General features: G+C 40.0%; 1 protein-coding gene across 4 annotated transcripts in view; it reads right to left on the minus strand.

The window, feature by feature from the left end:
* SLC4A7 (solute carrier family 4 member 7) overlaps positions 1–25,018 on the minus strand; it is a 124,682-nt gene that overhangs the window by 49,660 nt on the left and 50,004 nt on the right. For 3 of the 4 annotated variants that reach the window (XM_018067218.1, XM_018067219.1, XM_018067221.1), the window contains exons 3-9: positions 22,805–22,951; positions 16,066–16,204; positions 15,355–15,515; positions 11,981–12,169; positions 4,373–4,488; positions 2,344–2,501; positions 24–111 (exon numbers count right to left, since the gene is read on the minus strand). In XM_018067218.1, the coding sequence (XP_017922707.1) occupies positions 24–111; positions 2,344–2,501; positions 4,373–4,488; positions 11,981–12,169; positions 15,355–15,515; positions 16,066–16,204; positions 22,805–22,951 (998 nt within the window). Of the gene's footprint in view, positions 1–23; positions 112–2,343; positions 2,502–4,372; positions 4,489–8,655; positions 9,025–11,980; positions 12,170–15,354; positions 15,516–16,065; positions 16,205–22,804; positions 22,952–25,018 lie in introns of all 4 variants that reach the window. The other variant, XM_018067222.1, reaches the window with a different exon arrangement.

Genomic DNA, 25,018 nt, shown 5'->3' on the forward strand with positions numbered 1-25,018 from the left:
ACGTCAAGGGGCAGGTTCATTACCTCATCTGTCATGAGGGTGGCTATTGATCTTCCAATTTCGTGATACTGCGGCGCCTTGCCTGCAGGCCCCAATAACAGAAACAAAAACCTAAGGGAACATTAAGACAGAGAGATTGAAACATGAACAACAGACATAAGTCTACGAATCATAAAGAAATCATACAAATGTAAACGCAGAAACATTACTCAGACCTCCTTTTCATCCTCACATCCTAATGGCTGCAAAAAGGATGGCAACTCTATCCAGACGAATCACAAAACTAAAAACGGCACTCATAATTAAGTTCTGCCAAGCTATTACTCTCCATCTTTCTTAGAGTGAAAAAGTACTTAGGGAATCAGTGTTTTATATTAAAGACGGTGCCCCGTCTTCTATATCCTTTCGAATTTTGAGTAAACAACTTTTTCTGGTCTGTTCTGATGAAAAGAAGTAAATAAGTAAAGTGAATACCAATCCCATTTCAGTACTTACTTTGGCTTAAGAAAATAGTTGAGTATTCATAAGAAATTCATGGTCCCTCAAACTACAATCTGGATAAAGACACTATAGGGTAAAATAAGGGACTAACCCTTTTGGAATTAAAGCATTTTATTTACAGCTCTTATTATTTAACAGCCTCTTATTGTTTAACAACCTCTTATTGCCTATCCCATCTCCAGAGGATCTTCCTGACCCAGGAATCAAACCAGGGTCTCCTGCATTGCCGGCAGCTTTTTTTTTTTTTTTTACCAACTGAGCTACTAGGGAAACCCAAATAAAAGTTATTTAACTTCCTAGTTAGTTATATTCTTATTAACATACAGTAAGCAGATGACACCACCCTTATGGCAGAAAGTAAAGAGGAACTAAAAAGCCTTGATGAAAGTGAAAGAGGAGAGTGAAAAAGTTGGCTTAAAGCTCAACATTCAGAAAACGAAGATCATGGCACCTGGTCCCATCACTTCATGGGAAACAGATGGGCAAACAGCGGAAACAGTGTCAGACTTTGTTTTGGGGGGCTCCAAAATCACTGCAGATGGTGACTGCAGTCATGAAATTTAAAAACGCTTACTCCTTCAAAGAAAAGTTATGACAAACCTAGATAGCATATTGAAAAGCAGAGACATTACTTTGCCAACAAAGGTCCGTCCAATCAAGGCTTTGGTTTTTCCAGTAGTCATGTATGGATGTGAGAGTTGGACTGTGAAGAAAGCTGAGCCCCAAAGAATTGATGCGTTTGAACTGTGGTGTTGGACAAGACTCTTCAGAGTCCCTTGGACTGCAAAGAGATCCAACCAGTCCATTCTAAAGGAGATCAGCCCTGGGTGTTCCTTGGAAGGAATGATGCTAAAGCTGAAACTCCAGTACTTTGGCCACCTCATGCGAAGAGTTGACTCACTGGAAAAGACTCTGATGCTGGGAGGGATTGAGGGCAGGAGGAGAAGGGGACGACAACAGAGTATGAGATGACTGGATGGCATCACCGACTCGACGGGTGTGAGTCTGAGTGAACTCCGGGAGTTGGTGATGGACAGGGAGGCCTGGCGTGCTGCAATTCATGGGGTTGCAAAGAGTCAGACATGACTGAGCGACTGAACTGAACTGAACTGAAATATTAATATTTATACTTATCCAAACTGGAAGTATTCACCTTCCTGGTTTATAAGAACTTAAATGTGAATCTATGAATTATTTTTCTCATTTATCTCAGTACTGTACCATTAATGCAACTCAGGAAAGCTTATTAAAAAACTAGCATGTACATTTCAATCAGGCTGCAATTAATTCTTCATATTAATTACTATAAAAATATATTCTTAATTATTCTCATTTGTAATTAAGTTCATATAATCAGTAGCTAACTGATGGCACTTTATACTAATAACACAACTTGCTAATTATCCTTAATGTATATTGAACAGAAGATTGGATCAGGTCAGAACAAAGCATTCTGCCTAATTAAGGGGCATTATTACATTTAATCAACCCTGAGGTACTGTTACCCTCATTTTACAAGTAAAGCTTAGAAAGCAGAAGTCTGGCTTGACCATCCCACAAAAAGCAGCAGAGCTAGGATTCCACTCCACGCTCTCTGACTTCAGTGCCTGCACAGACCATACTATGAACAGAACTTTACTATAAAAACATAAATGCGATGCAGGTTTAAAGGACGCTTTTAAGTCCCAGAAAGAAAGATGAATCCTTAATGCTCTAACAGCCAAGGTGCTGGGGCGATGGCACCACTAACCATTAAAAGGAGCTTTCATTACATAGAGCAACATGTTCCTCTAGACTTGGGACATTTTGGAAGGACATCAACTGCAGTTAACCCTGCCTTACCTTGTAGGGACGGGGACCTCGGTTAGCCCAGAGAGAAGAACAGCAGGAGCCAGCCTCACAAACGCAATTATAGGTCTTTCTAAAAAATCCACCTCTCCCACCAGAACATTGGACGCCTCAGCTCCTGAAGGAATTTTTCTCATGAAATTCATATCAACCTATTGACAAATAAATAATAATTTAAAATAAAGTGTACATGGTACTAACCAGTCTAGAAGGAAACAGGAAAAAGATGCTTTAAGACTACTATTCGCTAATCAAAACTGGTGATCTAAAGAATGTGTAACTGCCAAAATTCTCACAAGCACAAAGAATGAAGTTGACGAATACAAAAGGGCAAGCAAAACGCAGCTACCAAACAGTACTCCCAGCTGGATTACTGGCATGATCTTCACTACTGCAGAGACCTAAACTACCAAACAGACTAGAGAAAAGTTTCAATGACTATACAGCACTATTCACTAAAAAACTATTGAAGACAAAAATATAGTTCACAAACTAACAATGGTCCATGAAATTATACACAGTTCTAAAAATATTCATTTAGTCATTATCTATTGTTCAATCTTAGACATGAAGTAGTTCCTTTGCATTTTATAAATCCTTTTTAATGAACTATGGGCATTCCCCAGTATTTTCAGTAAGTGGGAAAAATCATTTTTATTTCCATTCACAACTAAAGCAGTCATAACTGGCATACGTGTATGGTAGCGCTGTATGACCGAACTAGGTTGTCTGTGTATAATTACAGAGAAAAGGCTACGGACATAATATCAGAGTACAGGAATGTCTTCATTTGTATGCAGCTTCACACAAGTCACTGAACAACCACTAACAGGGCTTCTAAGAACATAAAACCAGCACTTACAGCGGGCCTCTTGAGTCCCACACCCAGCGTGCCACAACTACAGTGCCAGGAGGCAGAGTCCTGCCCGGCAGGGGGCAAGCAGGTGTGCACAAGGATGGACCAAGTGAAAGAAAGCACAGCTGTGACAGGGGAACAAAACAAAGGGCCCCCGCCACGTCTAGAGGAGATCTGAGATATAAATCACAGCAGTCTGCTCACAGCAGTCCCGCTGCTGAAAACTCGACACTCGTCTGGAATAACCGGAGCACCCGTCAAGATATGACCAAGTTACAGCAGAACGACAGTGCGACGTCCCAAACGCAAGGCTTTTAATTTTAGAGCTCGAAGCTCAGCAAGGCTATAATGCAAATCATCACTTAAGTGCCTCTTCTACAAAACGTGATCTATAGACTTCGCATCATAAAGGCTTAAAAATCGAATCTTACTTGAAATAATGGCATTTAATTAGAAGTCTGACTTTGTAACCTATAGTAAACACCATCCAACACCATCAAAAAATTGCAATGGATATCAAGAATCAATTATTCAGAGGTAGTGCTCATAAAGTATGCTTTAAATTCAACTGTAATTTGAACTTGCAGTTTTTTGCTTTGTTCTTTTGAAATAAGCTCTTTTTTACATTTCATTTAAACACTCACCTATGAAAATTAAAAATCACAGTTGAGACAGGCGAGTTATTTTTCAATCCATGTCTTTACCTTTACCTACCCATGGGGAAGCACCGATGTTTCCCAGTTACATTCCAGAAAGCACTGACACCACAAGACAGTAATTCTGGGGTCACATTACAGCCGAGAAAAGGCGGAATTGTTATCGCTGTAACATCACTCCCAGAATTATCTTTCCAGTAGTGGCAGCTCCACAACAAATGCCTGTGGTTCATGATATCTATGTACAGGTATAGATGGAAACACCACATTATTCCCATATTCTTTTGTCAGAATTTCTAACACTAGTAAAATACGACATTATTCAAGTGCTATGCTATGCTATGCTACTTTTCCACAATTTCTGATCTTAAGTTAACATCACAAGCATCACATCAGGTTTACAAGCGCTGGTTATTAAAAATTATTATAACCACTGTTAATACAGTCACATTGCTAGCAATCGTCTCAGTAAGCATGATTATGAAAATGTATAGTTAATAACAAAAATTACCTTGCTGAAGTCAACAGTACTATTTTCTCTGCTTCCTCCACTTCCATTACCTTTAATTTCTCCACTTTTACTATTGTCCAAGTTTCCAGGTGCAGACTGTGGAGAGGCCAAAATACCTGTATTTAAGAACAAACAAATTCCAAAGTAGTAAGAAGAAAATTCACTTTGCAACCTGAATTTGCTCATATCCTGAAAGTGATGGGTTTACTAAAAGCAAATGTGCTAGGTAAAAAAAAAAAAAAAAAAAAAAGTGCCAAGTGTTAGTACCATACCAGCAAGAGTGGAATAACATTTTAAGCAATAATGAAGCTACCACATGTTAACATTTAAAATAATATAATTGGCATTTACAAAAATGGTGGCCTTTTGCAAAAAGAGAAAAAGTGAGTAGAAGGTGGAAGACCTGGGTATGATCACCACTGTAAACGCTTAGCACACCCACTGTCACTGTGCCCTTAGACATGTGAGCTGCAGAACTCAGAGGTGCCTAACCACACTTGGCACACTCACATCAGGAACACTGTAACACTTCTGATAAACCCTAAACGAAAATGCAAGAGCTATATCAAGGAAATATATACTCATTTTGCCATAATCCTTCATAATCAGACGAGTTTCCCCATGAATTTTCACCTCTCCTGGGTAAAATTCATGTGCTGTCTATTGTCATTATTCCTAAGGACTATGTTAAAATACAATATCAATGTTTTTATGATATAAATACAAAGAATAGGGATCTTATAAGGGAACAGATCTATGTTAAAATAAGTACTCTTTGCTACTTTGTAGCTATGTGTATGACCTTAAGAAACTTACTCAACCTCTAAGACACAGACAGTTCAACCTATAAAATTTGTTTGTTTGGATTAGAAATGATATACATTCTATTGAATTAGCTTGTCTGGATTACAGGTGATACAACTGATGCATGGTATACTCAGTTCAAGTTAAAACTCAGCAGCCACAAGCCACACACAAAAATAACCTAAAAACACCTAGTAGCATATTATTAATCATCACTACTATGTATTTTGCAAACAGTTCAAATGTTACAAAAATTTTAGAGTACATAACACAGATATCTACCATTAAATGTACCTGATTTTTTCAAAACACCCAAACTTTCTAGTTCAAGAATATAGTAATCAATATATAACTATAACTATATAACTATAATTACTAATTAGTAATATTATAGCAATATTAACATATTACCCAAAACACTGAATGTCACAGGAGAAAATGCAGCAGACAACTGCAACAGACTTCACTTCTAGTTTTAACTCTGCCACTCGCAACAACCTAGTGACCCACAGAAATTCACCACCACACTGTGTGTGGTTAGAGCCTATAAACTTTAAACAGTGGCAATTAAATTTTAAAATTTTAAGCATATCAGATATAGTCTATGCGTTTTTGTTTTTATAGAATACAACATACACTAACTAGCAACCTGAAACTAAGTTGTTTGAGTTTACAGCTTAAATTCCGTGAAAGACCTTCCTGACGCCCACTTCTCTGTTAAACACCTACACCAGGATGCCACTGTGACCCAAAATTTCAGTCCACTCAGCCATATACCCGTTCCCTAGAAACTGTAAACAATTCTGAAATAAAAACTATTCCCTAAACTGAACTCATTTTTCACCATTTTAGCCTCTTCTTTGACCTTCGTCCCTAAACTTACATAATAGAATCCATTCCTCTATTAAAATACATGCCCAAGTGGGAAGAAGAAAGAGTTAAGCAGTATTTTTCAGTGGTTTCCACCAACTCCCACACAAGAGAATGAAGAGTATCATTGATGCCCTGGCAGCAACTACAAGTGGCCATCAACACACACGCGCTGCTAACTAGAAACTGCATCCAACCTGCAGACACGTAACCACAGAAAACACAGACAGTTTCTCAGAACAGTCCTAGCCACCACATCTGGGGGAGAAGAATGGGATGTGGAGAAGGCTCAATAGGAACGGGAAGAAGAAACAACCTGCAACTCGATACCCACAAAGTCAGGAGAGAGGGCGCGAGGAAGTCAGGGGCTCACCTGCTCACCTTGAGCGTGTTCAGGCGGGCAGGCCGGGCACACTTAAGTTTCCCACTGCCACCTTCTCCACGCAGGCTTTCCTAATGCCAGCTAAGCTAAAGCTATATCCTGGAAAGGTAAAGGAGATGTCCTTGCTCCTACAGTAAACTCCTACTGCTCAGAATTAAATGAGTCAATTCCCCCAAATTAAAACTATAATGAGCACAGAAAACCTGGAAGGACTTTATTTACTTGCTTTAAGCAAAAGAAAAAGCAATGTATGTATTAAAATCAATCCTGGGATTTAAGTCATCCTCTGGTAATTCTATTATTTTGCCCTTCCATTTTTTTCCCCTCAAAATAGCATATCCACCTAGAGAAAAATTAAGCAAAGATATTGAAGTTTCCTGTCATTAAAAATTTGAAAGCAGAAGTTTCTGGAGCAGCAGTTCCCATCCATGGAAGTTTATGAATGTGCTGGCAGCTGGTGGGTGTGGGCCAAGGGTGCTGCTCAACAGCTGACAAGGCACAGGACACCCTACCATACAGAAGCGTCACCCCAAAATGCCAGTACTGCCGAGGGTAAGAAACACCGAGTCAGAAGACAGTTCAAACACTAAAAGTGAGTTATGTCTTTTACGTAAGTATTCTCTAAAAAATAACTAACGGGAAACACTGCTTTCTTTGTTTTCCTTTCCTAAAGGTATTCACATATTGTGACCTCATGACACAAAAAATCTCTGGCATTGGTCTCTCAGAAATGGTGCTGAGGCCACCTTCTTCACCAGACTTCAGGAAAAGACAGCAGGGTTTCCAGGTACTCTAGGCAGCGGGACTAATGAAGAGCTGGCCCTGTTCCTGTGACTACGTTCCTTCTACAACCTCATCTTAGGCAGCAATTATGAGCCCTCCCTTGTCTTCAGAAATCCTCTCTCTTCCCTGCACTCTAGTTCCTTTTTTTCCCAAAGGCGGGTAAATCCCATGGCATACTTCACAGCAGAGGGAGGAAAAATTTAATTGTGTCCCTCAATTTTCAGTTAATTGTTCTTTTCACCCTCTTAACGTGACCTAATAAGTCGCTGGGAACCTGTATGTCCCTTTCTTCTCATACAAAGTTTACAGTCTCTTATCATTAATTAGATTGAAGCTGGTAAAACAAGAGATAGTCAGTATTACTGACAGATACAGGTAAAAACAAATGCAAGGGGAAGTAACTTCAAAGTTATTTTTGTTCAAGAAAAATAGTCAATTTTGTTAGTCCTTTTTAATGAAGTAAAAGTGTTCATTATTTCTGAGCAATTATTTCTAGGTATCTTTCCTCCATTTTTGTTTAGTTACGTCATTATAATACATCTGTTCCACAAAGTATTAAAATTTACAATGAAATTCTACACTATAGATTTTGTTGTAGGTAGTTCTGGGTTCAGTTCCTTTATCTGGTCATTTATAGTCTAACCTTAACATTTCTAAGTCTTAATTTTTTTCACTGTATAAACAGTGATAAGATAAACTCATCAAATAGAGATATAACAACCCTTAAGTGAGTTATAAAACTTTTATCCACTAAGACATAATTTTTTAATTCATGTAGAAATAAATCCTATCTGCAACTATAGGAACTCTACTTCTAAAAATTCCAAGGTGACTTCAGATTAAAGATAGATACAACATTAAATAAAAGATAACTCCAAATTATAAAACTAGTCTGGGAATGATGATGACTCCAGGCAGTCAACAGTGACCCTCAATCTTCTCAGAGACAAGATGAGAAAAAGAACATTCTGCCTTTGTCAGGAAGGTGAAAACATACTGCATTCCTTACACAGAAGCACAAACAGTAGATAAAAGGCTTCTCACTACACTTTATGTAAAGCATGTGTTCATTCACTTGATGGAATGAAACGCACAAGAAGAGCCACCATTTTTTTTTAATCATGGCAAATTAAAAGATGACTTATAAAAATGTCTACATTTGTCTGAGCCATTCAAATGTATTGACCTGCAAAACCTCAGTAAAAAATTTTGAAAGGGCTAAAATTATGTGTAGGCTCCTTTGAAATCTTTGTAAAACTTAAAATTTTTAAATAATTCTATCCTTCTCTATAATACACTACAAAGAAAAAAAACCATGCAGAAGTCAAAATAAATTGCAAGCGTCATCTACATAATGCTGATAAAGCTATGTGCTGAGAGGCATTCCAAGTGCGAGTGGCCCAGAGGCAGAAAGCACCACACATGGAGGGCTTCGGACAGTTGCCTGCAGCGACGCCAACATTCTCCTCGCTCTTCTGCTCCTGGCCTTGCGGCGCTTCTAAGTCTTCCTCGGGCGGGTGGATTACTACCGTGGGGACGGCAGCACTGGCAGGCGGCACCAGGAGCTCTGGGGCCTGCGGCTGCCTCTGCCCGGAAGGGCTGGCGTGGAGGCGGCTGAGGCCAGGGCTGGAAGGAGGGCTGCTCTGAGGGGTGGGCGCGGGGCTTGTGCGCCTCGAGCCCGCGGGGGTCCCGGCTCTCGAAGAAGGAAGAAGATGACTGACAAGAAGAGATAGAGGCGACTCTCCTCTCAAGGAAAGGTTTGAGGCAGACAGACCTGTTCGCAAAGAGTGGCGGGAGGCTGAGAGGCCTTCCCCTGAGATAAAACAAACAAATGAAAAGTGATGAAGTTTTATCGCAGAAGGCAAACGAGACACACAAAAATCAATTTACACTGTAAACCGCAAGCTTTAAAACAAGGTCCAAAATTTCAAACGCATGCTGTCAGGGTTAGTATGACAATCTGATTTTTAAATATGAGAAAATCACTGAAAAATGGCTTAAACTATAATTAGTTCTCTGAAGCTGCATCCAAAACTCAGAACAAAAAATGAAAAACAATGGTAATGATAGATGGAGAAGGACAATATTCTGTTAGGAATGAGAAAGGCCAACAGTGTGGCTTTAAAAACAAAGAATAATAACAATGCAAAGCTGGTAAATAGCAAATGAAAATATAGCACAAAAATAATCTAAGAACTAGAACCCCAAACAAAACTTACCAGCACTGACAGCTTAGATTCAGTGTATTTTATCTACATTGGACCAAACTGCTACATATTCTCTCACAAGCAGAGCCCACATTAACAGTCTCTAGTGATTCCTAACTTAAAGTTAGTATCAAATCTTTATAACATTAAGCCAACAGGGCACCATCTACTGACAGAACTCTCAAAGTAAAATTTTAAAACATAAGGCAAGTCATAGGAATTTTTTCTCAAAACAGAAACATGTTAATTTTAAAAGATACATACTCTTGAGCTCACTATCTAACTGATATTAACAAATGTCCTAAGATATGCTTCCATAGCTAATGCAGCAGATAAATTAAAACAAATACATACGATGTCTAATTTAACTAGCAAAGAATAAAGTATTTCTTACCAACAACAATAATAAGGAAGTCTAGAGTATTTCAAAAGGTCATGTATACTTATAGTTCAAACACCAGGTTATTTTAATGAAGAGTAGCTTAGTGGAACAATATTTTTTTTAGGAAAAGCATGAGAAATAGAACAATCCCAACTGATCTAAGTCAGGGGTCCCAAACCTCTGAATCTAATGTCTGATGATCTGAGGTGGAGCTGATATAGTAGTAACAGAATTAAGATTCACAATAAATGTAACATGCCTGAATCATCTCAGGAGCATCCTCAACCACCTCCCCAACCCTGGTCCATGGAAAAATTGTCTTCCATGAAACCAGTTCCCTGGTGCCTAAAAGGTGGGGGACTACTGATATAAGGAATAAAAACTACATGCTCAAGAGGTCCCCAAAATATTACACATATTAACTATTATTCCATAAACCACCACTATTTAGGTAAAAAATAAGCTAGATGCAGAAAAACTGTTAAAATTACAACTATAGTAATACAGCAAAACAAAAGAATGCCCATGCTAAAATGGCATCTACAAGAAAACAGCCAATGTCTTATGATTAAAAGGAACCAACTGACAACTGGAGGATAATCAGGAACCACTATGTACAGGGGAGAAGGATTTAATGTGGTCTCTCTGGGCAAATGAGTTCACTTTACTGAACTGGAAAATATGCAATACATGGAAAGATGAAAGAGCAGGGACATGGACGGCTTGCTTTCAAACTCAACTTAGGCCCGGAAGAGATTTCTTTTATTCTTAAGGTCCCTTGAAAATAGAAAGGCAGTCTTAAATAGATTAAAAAGAGTTTTAATGATCACTTACTCAGAAGAAAATGGACTTAATTATCTTAGGCTGAGCCACAGAAGGAGCCTGAGTACCACTCACTGTACATGTGGTGAGTCCTCCCCCGGGAGTGTGCCTGTAGCACCCAAGGGCCACACTCGTGTTTCAGAGACAGAAAGATGAGCGGAAAGGTTTGTGGCCCACCCCCCACTCCTCTTCCCCGTAACTCTCATGTGCCTTGGGTAACAGGGGCAGCTCGACACAGCAGTGACCCTGAGACAAACCCCAGTGCTCTATCACATCACAGCCATTTCTGAGACCCTAACAGAGCCCCAGTGACAGCAGGCCAGCTCTAAGACAGGACAGAGGGGAGCAGCTACCCGAACAGTCTCCCCACGTCCCCACAACCCACTGCTGAAGCGTGAGTGGACGTGGGTCTGTGCCACTCTCCGTGACTTGAAGACATCATACAATAGGAACAAGTACAAAAACCTTTTACAGGTTAGGTCAATAAAAAGCTGGGAAAATTAAAAGCAAACCAGCTCCAAAATACTGTTTATACCCAGCAATTATAGTCTACTCAGGAGAAAAAAAAAAAAAACTTAGGAAAAATCTAATATTAAAGGTCCAAACACAAGACTTTGAATTTTCAAAAGATTAAACTGAATTTATAGATAGCAATTTACAGCTCTTATACCAACCATACAAGAATTCTTGAACAGAAACAAAAAAGCAAGGAGGAGAGTAATCAGGGTTATGTACAGTGTAGTGTCTGAAAGAAAATGAAAGTCGCTCAGTCATGTCCGACTCTTTGCAACCCCATGGACTATACAGTCCATGGAATTCTCTAGGCTAGAATACTGGAGTGGGTAGCCTTTCCCTTCTCCAGGAGATCGTCCCAACCCAGGGACAGAACCCAGGTCTCCCACATTGCAGGCAGATTCTTTACCTGCTGAGCCACAAGGGAAGCCCAAGAATACTGGAGTGTGTAGCCTATCCCTTCCAGGGGATCTTCCTGACCCAGGAATCGAACCGGAGTTTCCTGCACTACAGGCAGATTCTTTACCAGTTGAACTATGAGGGAAGCCTACAGTAGTGTTTAAATATTACCAATACTTCAATGTCCCATTTTAACAGAATAAATGCTTAATTTTCTTATCTAAGTAATTTCTACAGATAATTCTGCCACATTATAAAGACATTTCAGAAATGAAATATTTAAATGCACAAATACTACTATTATTTTTTGAAAAAAGAATTAAAAAGATAAAAGACCTACGTAATTATCTACAAAAAATGAGTTTCTTTTCCCAAATGCTAACTCTAACAAGCTGGAATGCCGTTAGTAAAGTGTTAGAAAAATTGGACACCACAACTTATCTCACCGTTCCTTTCAAGCAAGTGAGGGTCAGAATGTTTCTTGCCTATGTCTGCAAAAGATCGAACTAGGGGGATCCGGCTGGTGAACCTCTTCTCATTCTGATGGTGGTGCCTCTTTAGAAGGGCTTCTCTGACATTCTCTCTGATGGATTCGTCCAACTGGCCAGAGGCGATCATGTTGTCCAGTACCATATCTAGGCAAAGAAAAATACACAGATAACAATCGTTACTAAATAAAATTAGCACCTGGATGACTGTAACATATAATAAATGGTAAATGAAATCTTACCAGGAAAATATGGATCTCAAAAGCATTATTCCCTTCTAACATTTAATAACGGATGCATAATGATAAGTATGAACACTATCCAACAAAAGTGGACATATTAATAGAGACTTTGATTTTAATAAATACTATCATTTACTAAAAAGCTATTGTTACACACCAAGAGCCTTCCTATATAGCTGAAGGTGCTTTACTGATACGTATATAATAAATTCTGTTAAACTGGATATTTAAATAATACTGGTTTCCTAAGAAATGAAGGAATTTTATGGCTTCATCTCATATTTTTCTCCAAAACTGTAGATGAATATCTGTACTCATTCATTCAATAATTAACTATTTACTGAGCACCTATTATGTGTTAGCAACACAGCAATTAACGAAGCAGACTGAGCTTCTGCTCTCACTCATCCAGAGGTAGAAAACCGGTGAGCAACTGAACAGATAAAATACGAAGTAGTAACTCTGTGGAAAATGTACGTATCAGGCTGTGAGGGGGGTGTGGGGACATTTTATATGCTACTGTGCTGTCTGGACTATTTTTAATTTACAAAGTACACACTGATATAAATATTTTTTAAAAGCGCCACTAACTTGAAGGAAGAGTCAAGCCTTCTAATCTGTAAGATTCCTCAGAGAAAACTGTAAGGGATCCAACGAGCAGGTAAACTCTAACAGTAAGACCACAACCACATGCTGCCATCCATGTGAGAGTTGGACTATGCGTTTACTGAAATATACTGTATTATGTGGTCACCGGAAAGCCAAGGTAAGACATACTACATTCACCTAAATTGAGTATTTCTAATTCCCAAATCGCTTTCCTAGTCATTCATAGAGGGCAAGAAAGCTAAAGACTCTGATAACTTACAGGTTTGCAGCACAAGGTCAAATTAACAATCTGGTAACATCAAAGTATTTCCAGCCTGAGAAATTCTAACAAAGTTACGGTTCTCTTGAAAATCAAATATGATAGCTTTTTCTTTTTTTATCGAGGTGACTATACTGGTAGTCAATCCCACTATAAAGTTTATCACTACTGAACTTGATTTTGGCTTTGAGCAACTTCAGCTAGTGACCAGGTAGCTTCATCACAGCCACCTTTTTGCTCTCTCTCTCCATTTCCACTGGTGCCACCTGCCACACTTTAGGCCGCTGGCATTTCTTGCTGAGACATTCCGAGAGAATAAACAACCTCCTGGCTTCTAACCTGTTCTAACCCAAAGCCACCCTACCCCCCCTCCCAGAATAACCCTGCGGACACACACCGAGATCACTGTTGCTGTTCCATCCTCAGCTGTGTCCGACTCTTTGCGACCTCACCGACTGTAGCCCACCACGCTCCCCGGTCCCTCACTATCTCCCAGAGTTTGCTCAAATTCATGCCCACTGAGTTGGTGATCCTATTCAACCATCTCATCCTCTGTCACCCTTTTCTCCCTTTGCCTTCAATCTTTCTCAGCATCAGGATCTTTTCTAATGAGTCGGCTTTTCGCTTCAAGTGGCCAAAGTATCGGAGCTTCTGCATCAGTCCTTCCAGTGAATATTCAGGGATTGATTTCCTTTAGGATTGACTAGTTTGATCTCCGTGCAATCCAAGGGACTCTCAAGAGTCTACTCCAGCACCACAATTCGAAATTATCAATTTTCTGGCACTCAGCTTTCTTTATGGTCCAACTCTCACAGCCATACATGACTATTGGGAAAACCATAGCTTTAACTAGACAGACCTTTTCGGCAAAGCTTTCTTTCCAAGTAAACACACTTTAGTGTCATGCCTACAGTCACTGTTTGCAGTGATTTTGGAGGCTAAGAAAATCAAATCTGTCACTATCACCACTTTTTCCCCTTCTACTTGCCATGAAGTGGTAGGACCAGATGCCAAGATCTTAGTTCTCTGAATGTTGAGCTTTAAGCCAGCTTTTTCACTCTCCTCTTTCACCCTCATCAAGAGGCTCTTTAGTTCCTCTTCACTTTCTGCCATTAGAGTGTTATCATCTGGATATCTGCTGCTGCTGCTAAGTCACTTCAGTCGTGTCCAACTCTGCGCGATCCCATAGACCGCAGCCCACCAGGCTCTGCCGTCCCTGGGATTCTCCAGGCAAGAACACTGGAGTGGGTTGCCATTTCCTTCTCCAACGCATGAAAGTGAAAAGTGAAAGTGAAAAGTCAAAGTGAAGTCGCTCAGTCGTGTCCGATTCTTCGCGACTCCATGGGCTGCAGCCCACCAGGCTCCTCCGTCCATGAGATTCGCCAGGCGAGAGTACTGGAGAGGGGTGCCATTGCCTTCTCCATCTGCATATCTGAGGTTATTGATATTTCTCTTGGTGATCTTAAATTCAACTTGTGATTCATCCAGCCCAGCATTTCACATGCTGTACTCTGCACGTAAGCTAAATAAACAAGGTGAGAATATACAGCCTTGTTGTATCCTATTCCCAATACTGAACCAGTCAGTTGTTGCACATCTGGTAATATTCTCGTACTTAAAAATCACTGAGAACCAAAATGGTTATCAAATCAAACCCAATTTCTTAACCCAGTAATTCAAGGATAGTTGTAACTCACCTCTAATTTATTTTCCCGCAAATCTCAAGAAATCTGTATACTCACAGAGAACTGACCTTCCTGAGATCATACCTGTTGGTACTTCCCAGCCTTCTCTTCTTTCTCTTCCTCCTCACAACACTTTCTTTCCTCTCACAACACCTTCCCCTTGCTGCCACGTGTTCACATTCTATGGATACGTTGTACAGTTAATGTACCTTCTAGGCCTCCCCAGATACCATGGCCCAGAAACAAGGAAACGAAAAGCTCCTTCCTCTGCACCGCCAAAGAACAGACTCCGGATCTTGCTTATGGCACGAGTCAGTCTTCTTGACACTGTAGCTACATCTGTCTCAGTCCATCTTTCAGATTCCAAACTTACCAAGGATAAAAAGGGTTATTTACGTCTATCTCTTCATACTGCCCTGCACAGAATGGAAGCTCAACATGTAACCATCAAATCAACGGTCTAGAATCCCACTTTGTTTTCCTTATTTATCTCAACTTCACTGCAATTTAAACATTAAGAAGACACTTTGCTGTCACCTGCTATTTCATCGAGAGTGCTTGCTCTCATATCCAGCATGACTGTTCCATTTAAGATGCAACTTCTCAGCTCAAAAAGACTATGTAAAGAAAGAGTTGCCACATAAGGTTTGCTCCACCGGTCACCGCCATCTTCAACATCCTCTTCAAATTTCAGCCATCTGAAATGTATAGTGTATACAAATATGTTACAAACAGTGGTGATTCTGTTAAATATGGTAAATGCAAGCATATTCTTATAAAGAGAAAAAAAGATCACCATCACGAAAATAAAATTTTTCTACACACTTTTACAAATTAAGCTAATGGTCTGTAATGTTGAGAGTCACTAGATCTTGGCAGTTCCTCTTTCTATTCCAGCTACCACAATAGTAAGTCTATAGTAACAAACTCTGGAATTCCATCGTGTCAACTTCCAATCTTATTTTAAACTTTAAATATGCCAAATGTCTTCTCAGAGTTTTTCTCTCATTAAAGACATGAAGATCTACAGTTAACATAATTCCTTTCGTGTTCTATTACGGTATTAAGAATTATTTAATGAAACAAATTATGAGAATAAAGAGAAAAATTAAATACTGAATTTCTGGACACAAGGAAATTCTCTGCTCATTGTTTTAAAGCGTTGTGTGTCTCATAATTTCAATTTTATGTTTTCATTGCTAAAAGAAGACAAGTAGCAGCAGTTGAAAGCGTCGAGGGCATCACCACCTGGCAGTTTCCTTCCATTCATACTCCTCCCCGTCTCTGTAGCAGAGCTCGTCCATCTCCGTGAAGAGGTCGTGCGGGATGTGGTCTTCATCGTCGTCCTCGGTGCCGAGGATGAACTGGACTCTCTGGGATGGTGTGTCTTGACAAAAATCAGAATTTAAAGACACACACTCAAAAATCTCCCTCAATTAATACAAAGGTCAATTAAATACAGAATTTCCAGAAGTGAGGAAATTCTCTACTCACTGTTTTGTTACAAATATATTCCATTAAAACAAATTTCTTCTGATAATAATAAAATAATACAATTTAATAATAAAAAGAATACAATTCTGAAAGGAAATAAGGGCCAACAATCTGGAACAAAAGAATTTCACAGAAAGATCACCTCTACAGATGGAAAAGAAAAACTGTATGTTAAAGATAACTCACACTAATCTTCAACAAACTTCTGTAAAAACAAAGTAAGCAACATCCAAAACCAAGAAAACACTCTGCATAAAAACAGGACTTTTCCCTCACCAAAAACAGATGGAAATGTTAGACAACATACAACATTTAAAATAGTTAATTAAAGGTCCAAAGTTAAAAAAAAAAAAAAAATCCCTGAGTTCAAAAAAAAAAGAGAAAACGCAAAACTCCTTTTCTTACTATTATGGAAAAGCAAGTCTGTCTCTGAGGCCAGAGACGTAGGACAGGCCACTGCCACTCATGGCCTCTGAGTTTATCTGTGTGGTACAGGATTCCCAACCAAGAAATTAACATACATTCTAGCCCAGAACAGCTGAAAGCCCAGGGACTCCAGGATAAATACATAAGCATACAACAACAAGCATCAATTAAAAGCCAAGTCAAATTCTTCCAAATATGAGAGAGGATGTCAAATTCAAATTTTACATCTAAGTAAACAAACCTCCAGGAATTTAAAACCCGAACAGGGAAATTAAAACAGGCTACAAAGCAGATTAGAAGTAGCACTGTTGAAGGAAAAGTCAGATGCAAGGAGGAGGTTATACGAAATGCGTCAGTGACAAGACAAAAACACACGAGGTTAAGAGACACAGAACACAGAGCAAGCTAGTCAACAGGAGAAACACCGGAAGAGGGGAACATGAATGGGGAAGAGGAGCGCGAGATGCAAACCTGCACAGTGAGCACACGGCCTGGCTCCTCACAGTGAAGGCGTATCCTGGGACCAACACACGGCAAAACCATGGTGTGACTGGACTTCCCGACACCTGAGTCTTCCAACAGTTAGGTCTTACATATCTTTTGTAAATTTATCCCCAAATAGTCTTTCTGGTGCTACTGTGTCAGTATTTAGTTCATTTTCTGATTGCTCATTGCTCTTATACAGAAATACAGTTGATTCTGTACCCTGATTTTGTCTCCTGCAACCTTGTTAAACTTACGTATTTTTGTAGCTTTGTAGATTGCTTAGGATTTGCTACATATGTGTTTCTGTAATTGTGAATAAAGACAATTTTACATCTTCGGTTATCTTCTGGATGTATCTAATTTCTCTCTTCCCTTTTTCTGCTGGAGACGTGTGCCAGTACCATGCTGAACAGAAGTGGCAAGAGAGGACAGCCTGCTTTTTCCCAATTCATGGGGAGAAAATTCAGTCTCCCACCCGCATTTCTAGAAGCTCCTATCACACTGAGGAAGTTTCCTAATATTCCTAGTATGTTAGGGGAATTTTATCATGAATGGGGGGTGGAATTTTTCTGTCTTATTGATATGATTACATAGGGGTTTTCTGCTTTATATTATTAATAAGTTTACATTGATACAGATGTTTAAATTTTAAAAACGACCCTGAATTTCCACTTGTTTATCGATTTCCTATTGCTGCTATAGTCAATTGTCACAAATTCAGTGCCTTAAATAACATAAATTTATTCTCTTATAGTTGTGGAGACCATAGTCCAAAATGGGTTGTATGCAGGGCTAAAACCATAGGGATGGTTCTTCCTGGAGGCTCCAGGTTCTGGAGGCTGCCTACATTCCCGGGGTCTGGACCCCTCCCCACTGTATCAATACCACCGCTGTCTGCTTTGATCTTCTGACTCCTTGTGATTAAATCTGGCCCATCTCCATTAATCCAGCAGGATCTCCGCTACTCAGAATCCTTTAATTTAGTTACATCTGTAAATTCGCCTTTGCTAAATAAGGTTGACACTCACAGACTTCGGACATTAGGGACGCTACTCAGCATACTCTGTCATGGGTTAGCTCTCTTAAATATTGGTGGGAAAAGGATGTGTTTATTTTCTTAAGGACTTCTGAATCTACATTTGTGAGAAACAATTAGTGTGCAGTTTTATTCTCTTATAACATCTTTATCAAGTTCTGGTACCAGGGTAATGCTGGCTTCACAAGATGACTGGAAAGTGAGGAAGTTTTCTAATATTCCTAGTTTGTAATTCCTAGTTTTGTCATCTTTAATAATCAGGCAGAGTTTGTGTTATTTCTTGCTTTTATATGTTGCTATGTACGGAGGAGAAAATTTTCATCATGGGAATATCTGAGACTACAAATTCAATGTCTTTTTCTACATGTAGGGTAATTCAAGTTACCCATTTCTGCTTAATAGCATGTAATCCTAAGAAACTTCCTCATTTAATCTGAAGTATCAATTTTGTTGGCATAGAATCATTCATAATACTCCCTCCTTATCTGTAGAATCTGTACTGAAAATTTCTACTGCTGGTCATTTGTATCTTTTTCCCCTGACATGATCAGTCTGGCTATTTAGATTTATCAATTTTATTGATCTTTTCAAAGAACCAGATTTCAGTCTGATTGATTTTTGCTAATATTGGTCTAATTTTTATTTCATTCATTTTTGCTCTCATTTCAATGATTTCCTTATTTTGGTTTAATTTGCTCTACTTGTTCCTTTAATTTCTTAAGTTACAAGCTTAAATCACTGATTAGGTCTTTCCTTTTTTCTAATATGAAGATAAAATGCTATACATTTTTCTCTAAGCACTGCTTCAGCTACACCTGACAAATTTCAAAATATAGACATCCTCACTTTGCAGAGAGCCATGCTAAATGAAACCTGTGCATGTCAAAACTATGTCCTCACTTTGAAGAATGTCCTCTCAGTTACTGCCTATACTGGGTTTTCATTTTCATGAATTCAAGATACTTTCTGACTTCTACTGTGATTGCATTTAACCCATGAGTTACTGAGAAGCTTTGCATTTAATTTCCAAATATCTGGGTATTTACCTCAGTATGTTTCTAGTTTTAATTCTATTGTGGTCAGAGAATATACTTTCAGTCTTTTCAAATGTACTGACTTGTTTTACGGCCTAGAACATGATCTTGGTAAATCCTCAATATGCACTTGTAGAGAACATGTATTTTGCTGTGGTTGAGTTCTATGCACGTGACTATCAGCCTGACAGTGTTACTTAGGTTTTCCACATCCTTACTGATTTTTTGTTCACTTGTTCTATCCATTACTGAGGAAGGAAAGTTGTTATTTCCAACTACACTTGTCAATTTCTCGCTTTCCAATTTTATCAGTTTTTGCTTCATGGGTTTTGAAGCTATGTAGGACTGGTACATCTTGGTTTCGGCAGTTTGATATTTGTGACTTTGGGTGGTTTTCTTCGTGTTTCTTCTCCTTGGGCTTTGCTGAACTCCTTGGACCTGTGAGTTCAGAGTTTTAATTACGTTTGGAAATTTTTCTGGCACTCCAATTATATATATGTTAGACTACCTGAACTGATATTGTCTGACAAATTACTGATGCTGTTTATTGGTTTTTCAGCTTTTTTTTCTGTTTCATTTTGATTAGTTTCTATCACAATCTCTTCAAAAATCACTAATCTTTCTTGTTCTGTAATGTCAAATCATCTGTTAATCTTATCTGCTGTACTATTCATTTCAAATATGGTATTTTTCATGTGCAGAAGTTCCATTTGGGGTTTTCATATATTTCAGCCTCCCTCCTCATCAGTCTATTTCTCTCTCCCCCTCTGATCCTATAAAGAGCATTTATTATACTGCTTTAACATGGTTGCTTTAGAATTCCATTAAGTCTGTCATTTCTGGATCTGTTCCTACGGATTCAGTTTTCTCTTGGTTATGCCTACTTTCCTACTTCACTATATTTCAAATAAGTTGTGAATGTCAGATATTGTGCACTTCACACGGTTAAATGCTAGGTTTTACTGTATTTCTTTTAGTAGTACTAGAGTTTGTTCTGACATGCAGAAACTTTAAGGTCAATTCAATTCTTTCAAGACCTGCTTTAAAAAGATTTTTTTATAGTAGAGTCACTGCAGTCTTGAGTGTAAACCTCAGTCAATACCCTTCTGAGGCCTCTGCCCTCAGAGTGGTGGGAACACACCTGCGCCCAGTCTTCGTGTGGAATCCAGGATCTACTTCCTGCGCCTGCTTTCTGCTGGTCGTCGGCAAGCTCCAGACAGTTTTCCGTCACACACACACCCACGTGAGTATTCAGCCGAAGACTGAACAGTGCCCTTCTTCAGACCTTTGGAGCCCTCTAGGTGCAGCTCTCTATTCTCTGGCACTCTACATCTTAAATGCTACCATCGGAGGCCTCCCCAGTCCCAGCCTACCTCCTCAACCCTGAGAGCTGCGAGGTTCTGTCCCAGCTCCTCATGTTGCAGCCTGGGAACCAACTAGCTTGATGAGTTCAGGAACCACAGGGCCCATCTCACCGCTTCCCCTCTCACAGAGCTCAGTGTCCTATGCTACCTGTTGTCCAGCGTCTGAAAATTACTATTTCAAACACTTTGTGCAGCTTTCTAGCTATTTAAAATTGGAATGCAAATTCAATTCCTATTATTCCATCATGTCCAGAAGCAGCAGACCGGCATAATCTCTTTTTAGAGAGTCGGGGAGGAAAGAAGCCACTTCATTCACAGCCACTTCTAGGATGCAGACTGGCAGTTGAAACCAAAATAAACCCACTTCTGTGACATAAAACTTTTCTAGGCATAATAACTCCATGAAAAAGTTACAAATATTTTCTCCACCAAATATATTTTTCAAACCACTATATTTAGACTTCAAATATAGACTCAGCTTGAAAGTTTATTAAATCGCCTAGCCAAGTGAACATATAAACATAATAAAAAACTTTTCTATTAAAAAATACTGTACACCTTTTTACTCGGAATGAAATAAAAAAGCATGTTCACCTACTCACAAAGTAAAATACTCTAAGCTGGATGGATCGTCACATGGAATAGAATACTTGCTCAGTCACATCTGACTCTTTGCCACCCCAAGGACTGTATGGAGCCTGCCACGCTCCTCTGTCCACTGGATTCTCCAGATGAGAATATCGGAGTGGGCTGCCATTTTCTTCTCCAGGAGGGTGTTCCGACCCAGGGACTGAATTCATGTCTCCTGCTTGGCAGGTAGATTCTCTGCCATTGAGCCACCTGGGAAGCTCAGCAAGATACTTCTCCACTACCAACAGCATCAGAGTCCACTAGTGAGCCTTTCTGAAATGAGCATCGACTTTCCCTTTGCTAGTGACGTCATCTTTTGTGGCTATGCGACCCCTTAATATTGATACAGTTTATCAGGCTGCCAGTATCTCTTAGGACTGGTGAAGAGATTCCCATCATGTAGCCTCTCTAAGTTGAGGCTTATCCATCTATACAATGAAAACAATAACACCAATCTTTAGTTTTTTTTAATGATGAGAAGATTAAATCAAAGGGCATATGTCAAGGGCTCAGTGGAATACTTCACAGAAACAGCAGTTAGCATTTTACTAGGCCATCAGTATTTCCCTTCCTTCAGTCATGACATAAGCTGTATAACACACAGTAATTCTTACACTCTTCGACAAAACCTTTTTTTAGCACAGCACACAAGTGCCCATGGGGTGCAGCTCACTTGGCTCCTGAGAGCACACACGCAGGACCTATGGTGTACACAGCCACGAGGGCCACAATGTCCTCAAAAGCCACTGACGCCTTGGCTGTTGGCTGGGCGCACGTCTGAGGCCCCTGCTCAGGCTGCACCGCTACTCTTTCTGGTTCTCGCCGCTCCAGCTCTCAGGGCCACTTAAATCACTAGCAATCATTATTATCAGATATTAATTTTCTTTTCTCTACTATATGGCTTTTTTCCTTTGTAAGATTCCCAACATTTACTGTGTCTGCTGGCACTTCTTTATTGCTCTGCTCTCAAACAAAAAGTCTTGTCTTTCTAAAGATATACTATCTAATCAAAGCACTCTTCTTTTTTTTTTTCCCCCAAAGAAAATCAAGTAATCCAGCATAGGATAAAATCTTCTGGTCAAAAGATGTACTTAAGAATGAAAACTCTTAAAAATTTCAATCTCTTCCAGGAGCCTAAGGATTCCAGATATTTTGTTCATTGCATATGTAAATAACAAAACATATAATACAGAAAAGGAAAGAGAAACCCTCCTAAACTGAATTTGAAGTGCCAACACTCAGCATTTACAGTTCCAAGGCTAGAATACAATAAAGAAACCAAAATCCCTTACTTTTTTCACCCATCTCAAGTAGATCTTAAGCTATAAACTAAGCATTTTTCTTAAAGAAAAAAATATTCTTACTTCAATTACTATTCCTCAATGCATATAATGTCTAAATTATTATAGAAATACGATTTTTAAAAGGAAATGTTTATTTAAAAATAAAATTTCCAGGAAAGAACCTTAAAGCGTTGGTGGAGAACTTCCCAGGAAAGAACTTCCCACTTCTCTTACCATAAGAAGGAGACTCCCGTCCATCCTCTCTGTCTGAGTCCTTGTCTTTCCTCCTCCGGTGGTGATGCTTGTGTCCGCGATGCCTGTGACGCCGGCGACTCTCTTTACTAAACGGGACGTGAACACCGATGTATACAGCTCGATGGCCTGGTAAGACGTTCAGAAACGTTACTAGCACGCCTCATTTCACAGTCACCCTGCTTTTTACAAATTGAAGGTTTGTGGCAACCTTGCACTGAGCCAACCTATGGGCACCATCTCCCCAACAGCATCTGCTCACTCCCTCTCCGGACTCCCTCTCCGGTCAGGCTTTTGTAGTAACTCTGGCAATGGTTCAAGCTTCTCCGCTAGTGTTATATTTATTATGGCGATCTGTGATCAGTGGTCTTTGATGTGGTCACTGCGATTCTTTGAGGGCGCCACAAGCCACGCCCCACACAGGATGGCAAGCTTACTTGGTAAATGTGTGTGTCCTGAGGCTCCATGGTGGCCGTTCCCCCACCTCTCTCCTCCTCGGGCCTCCCTGTTCCCTGAGACAGAGCGAGGCTGAAAACAGGCCAAGCAATAGCCTTACAACAGCCTCCAAGGAGTCAAGTGAAAGAAAGAGTCACATGTCTCTTACTTCAAATCGGAAGTCAGAAATAATTAAGCTCAGTAAGGAAGGCATGTCGAAAACCAAGACAGCCCTAAAGCCAGGCCTCTTGTGCCAAACTGCCAAGAAGTGGGTACAAAAGAAAGTTCTTGAAGGAAATTAAAAATGCTACTCTAGTGAACACACAAATGATAAGAAACTGAAATGACCTTACTGTTGATATGGAGAAAGTTTTAGTGGTCTGGATAGGATGTAGATGAAACAGCTTTCTATTGGAAGAAGATCCCAACTGGGACTTTCACAGCTAGAGGGAGTCAGTACTTGGTTTCAAAGCTTCAGAGGATTGGCTGACTCTTTAATGCAGCTGGTGACGTGAAGCTGAAACCGATGCTCTTTTACCATCTGAAAGCCTAGGGCCATTTCTTTTATTTATTTTCTTTAACTCTAGCTGCCTTATAACAGCATGCTAGTTTCAGCTGTACAGCTTCAGACCCTTTTCCATCATAGGCTTTATGAAGCCTAGATGACAGCACATCAGTTGACAACACACTCTGCTGCGGCGGCTGCTGCGGCGGCCGTGGCTGCTGCTGCGGCGGCTGCAGCTGCTGCGGCGGCTGCAGCTGCTGCGGCTGCTGCTGCGGCTGCGGCAGCTGCTGCTGAGTCGCTCCAGTCGTGTCTGACTCTGTGCGACCCCATAGACAGCAGCCCACCAGGCTCCCCTGTCCCTGGGATTCTCCAGGCAAGAACACTGGAGTGGGTTGCCATTTCCTTCTCCAATGCATGAAAGTGAAAAGTCAAACTGAAGTCGCTCAGTCGTGTCCGACTCTTAGCGACCCCATGGACTGCAGCCCACCAGGCTCCTCCGTCCATGGGATTCTCCAGGCAAGAGTACTGGAGTGGGTTGCTATTGCCTTCTCTGGACAACACACTTTACTAAACATTTTAAGCCCACTGTTGAGATCTACTGCTCAGAAAAAAATCACTTTCAAAATATGACTGTTCATTCACACAACATCTGGACACCCAAGAGCGCTGGTGGAGATGGACAAAGAGGTTAATGGTATTTTCATGCCTGGTAACACAACGTCCATTCTGCAGCTCATGAGTCAAGCAGTCATTTCAACTTTCGAGTCTTATTATTTAAGAAATATATTTTCTAACGCTACAGTCACCATGCGTAGTGATTCCTCCAATAAATCTGGGCAAAATCAATTGAAAACCTTCTGGAAAGGATTCACCATTCTAGCTGCCAGGAGGAACATTCAAGATTCATGGGAAGAGGTCAAAGTATCAACATTAAGACAGGAGTTTTTGAAAGAAGTTGACTCCAACCCTCCTGGGTGACTTTGAGGGGCTCAAGCCTTCAGTGGAAGAAGGCACTGCAGATGTGGTGGAAACAGCAAAAGAGCCAGGTTTAGAAGTGGAGCCGGAAGACGGGAGCGAATCACTGCACCTCCTGATAGAATCTGAATGGACAAAGACCTGCTTCCTACTGATGAGGAAAATAAGTGGTTTCTTTGGATGAAATATACTTCAGTGAAGCTGCTGTGAAGCTTGTTGAAATGACAACAGAGGAATTAGAAGACTACATCAACTTATTTGATAAAAGTAAAAGGGCTTGA

This window comes from Capra hircus, chromosome 22 (genome assembly GCF_001704415.2).
Source record: "Capra hircus breed San Clemente chromosome 22, ASM170441v1, whole genome shotgun sequence".
NCBI classification, from domain to species: domain Eukaryota; kingdom Metazoa; phylum Chordata; class Mammalia; order Artiodactyla; family Bovidae; genus Capra; species Capra hircus.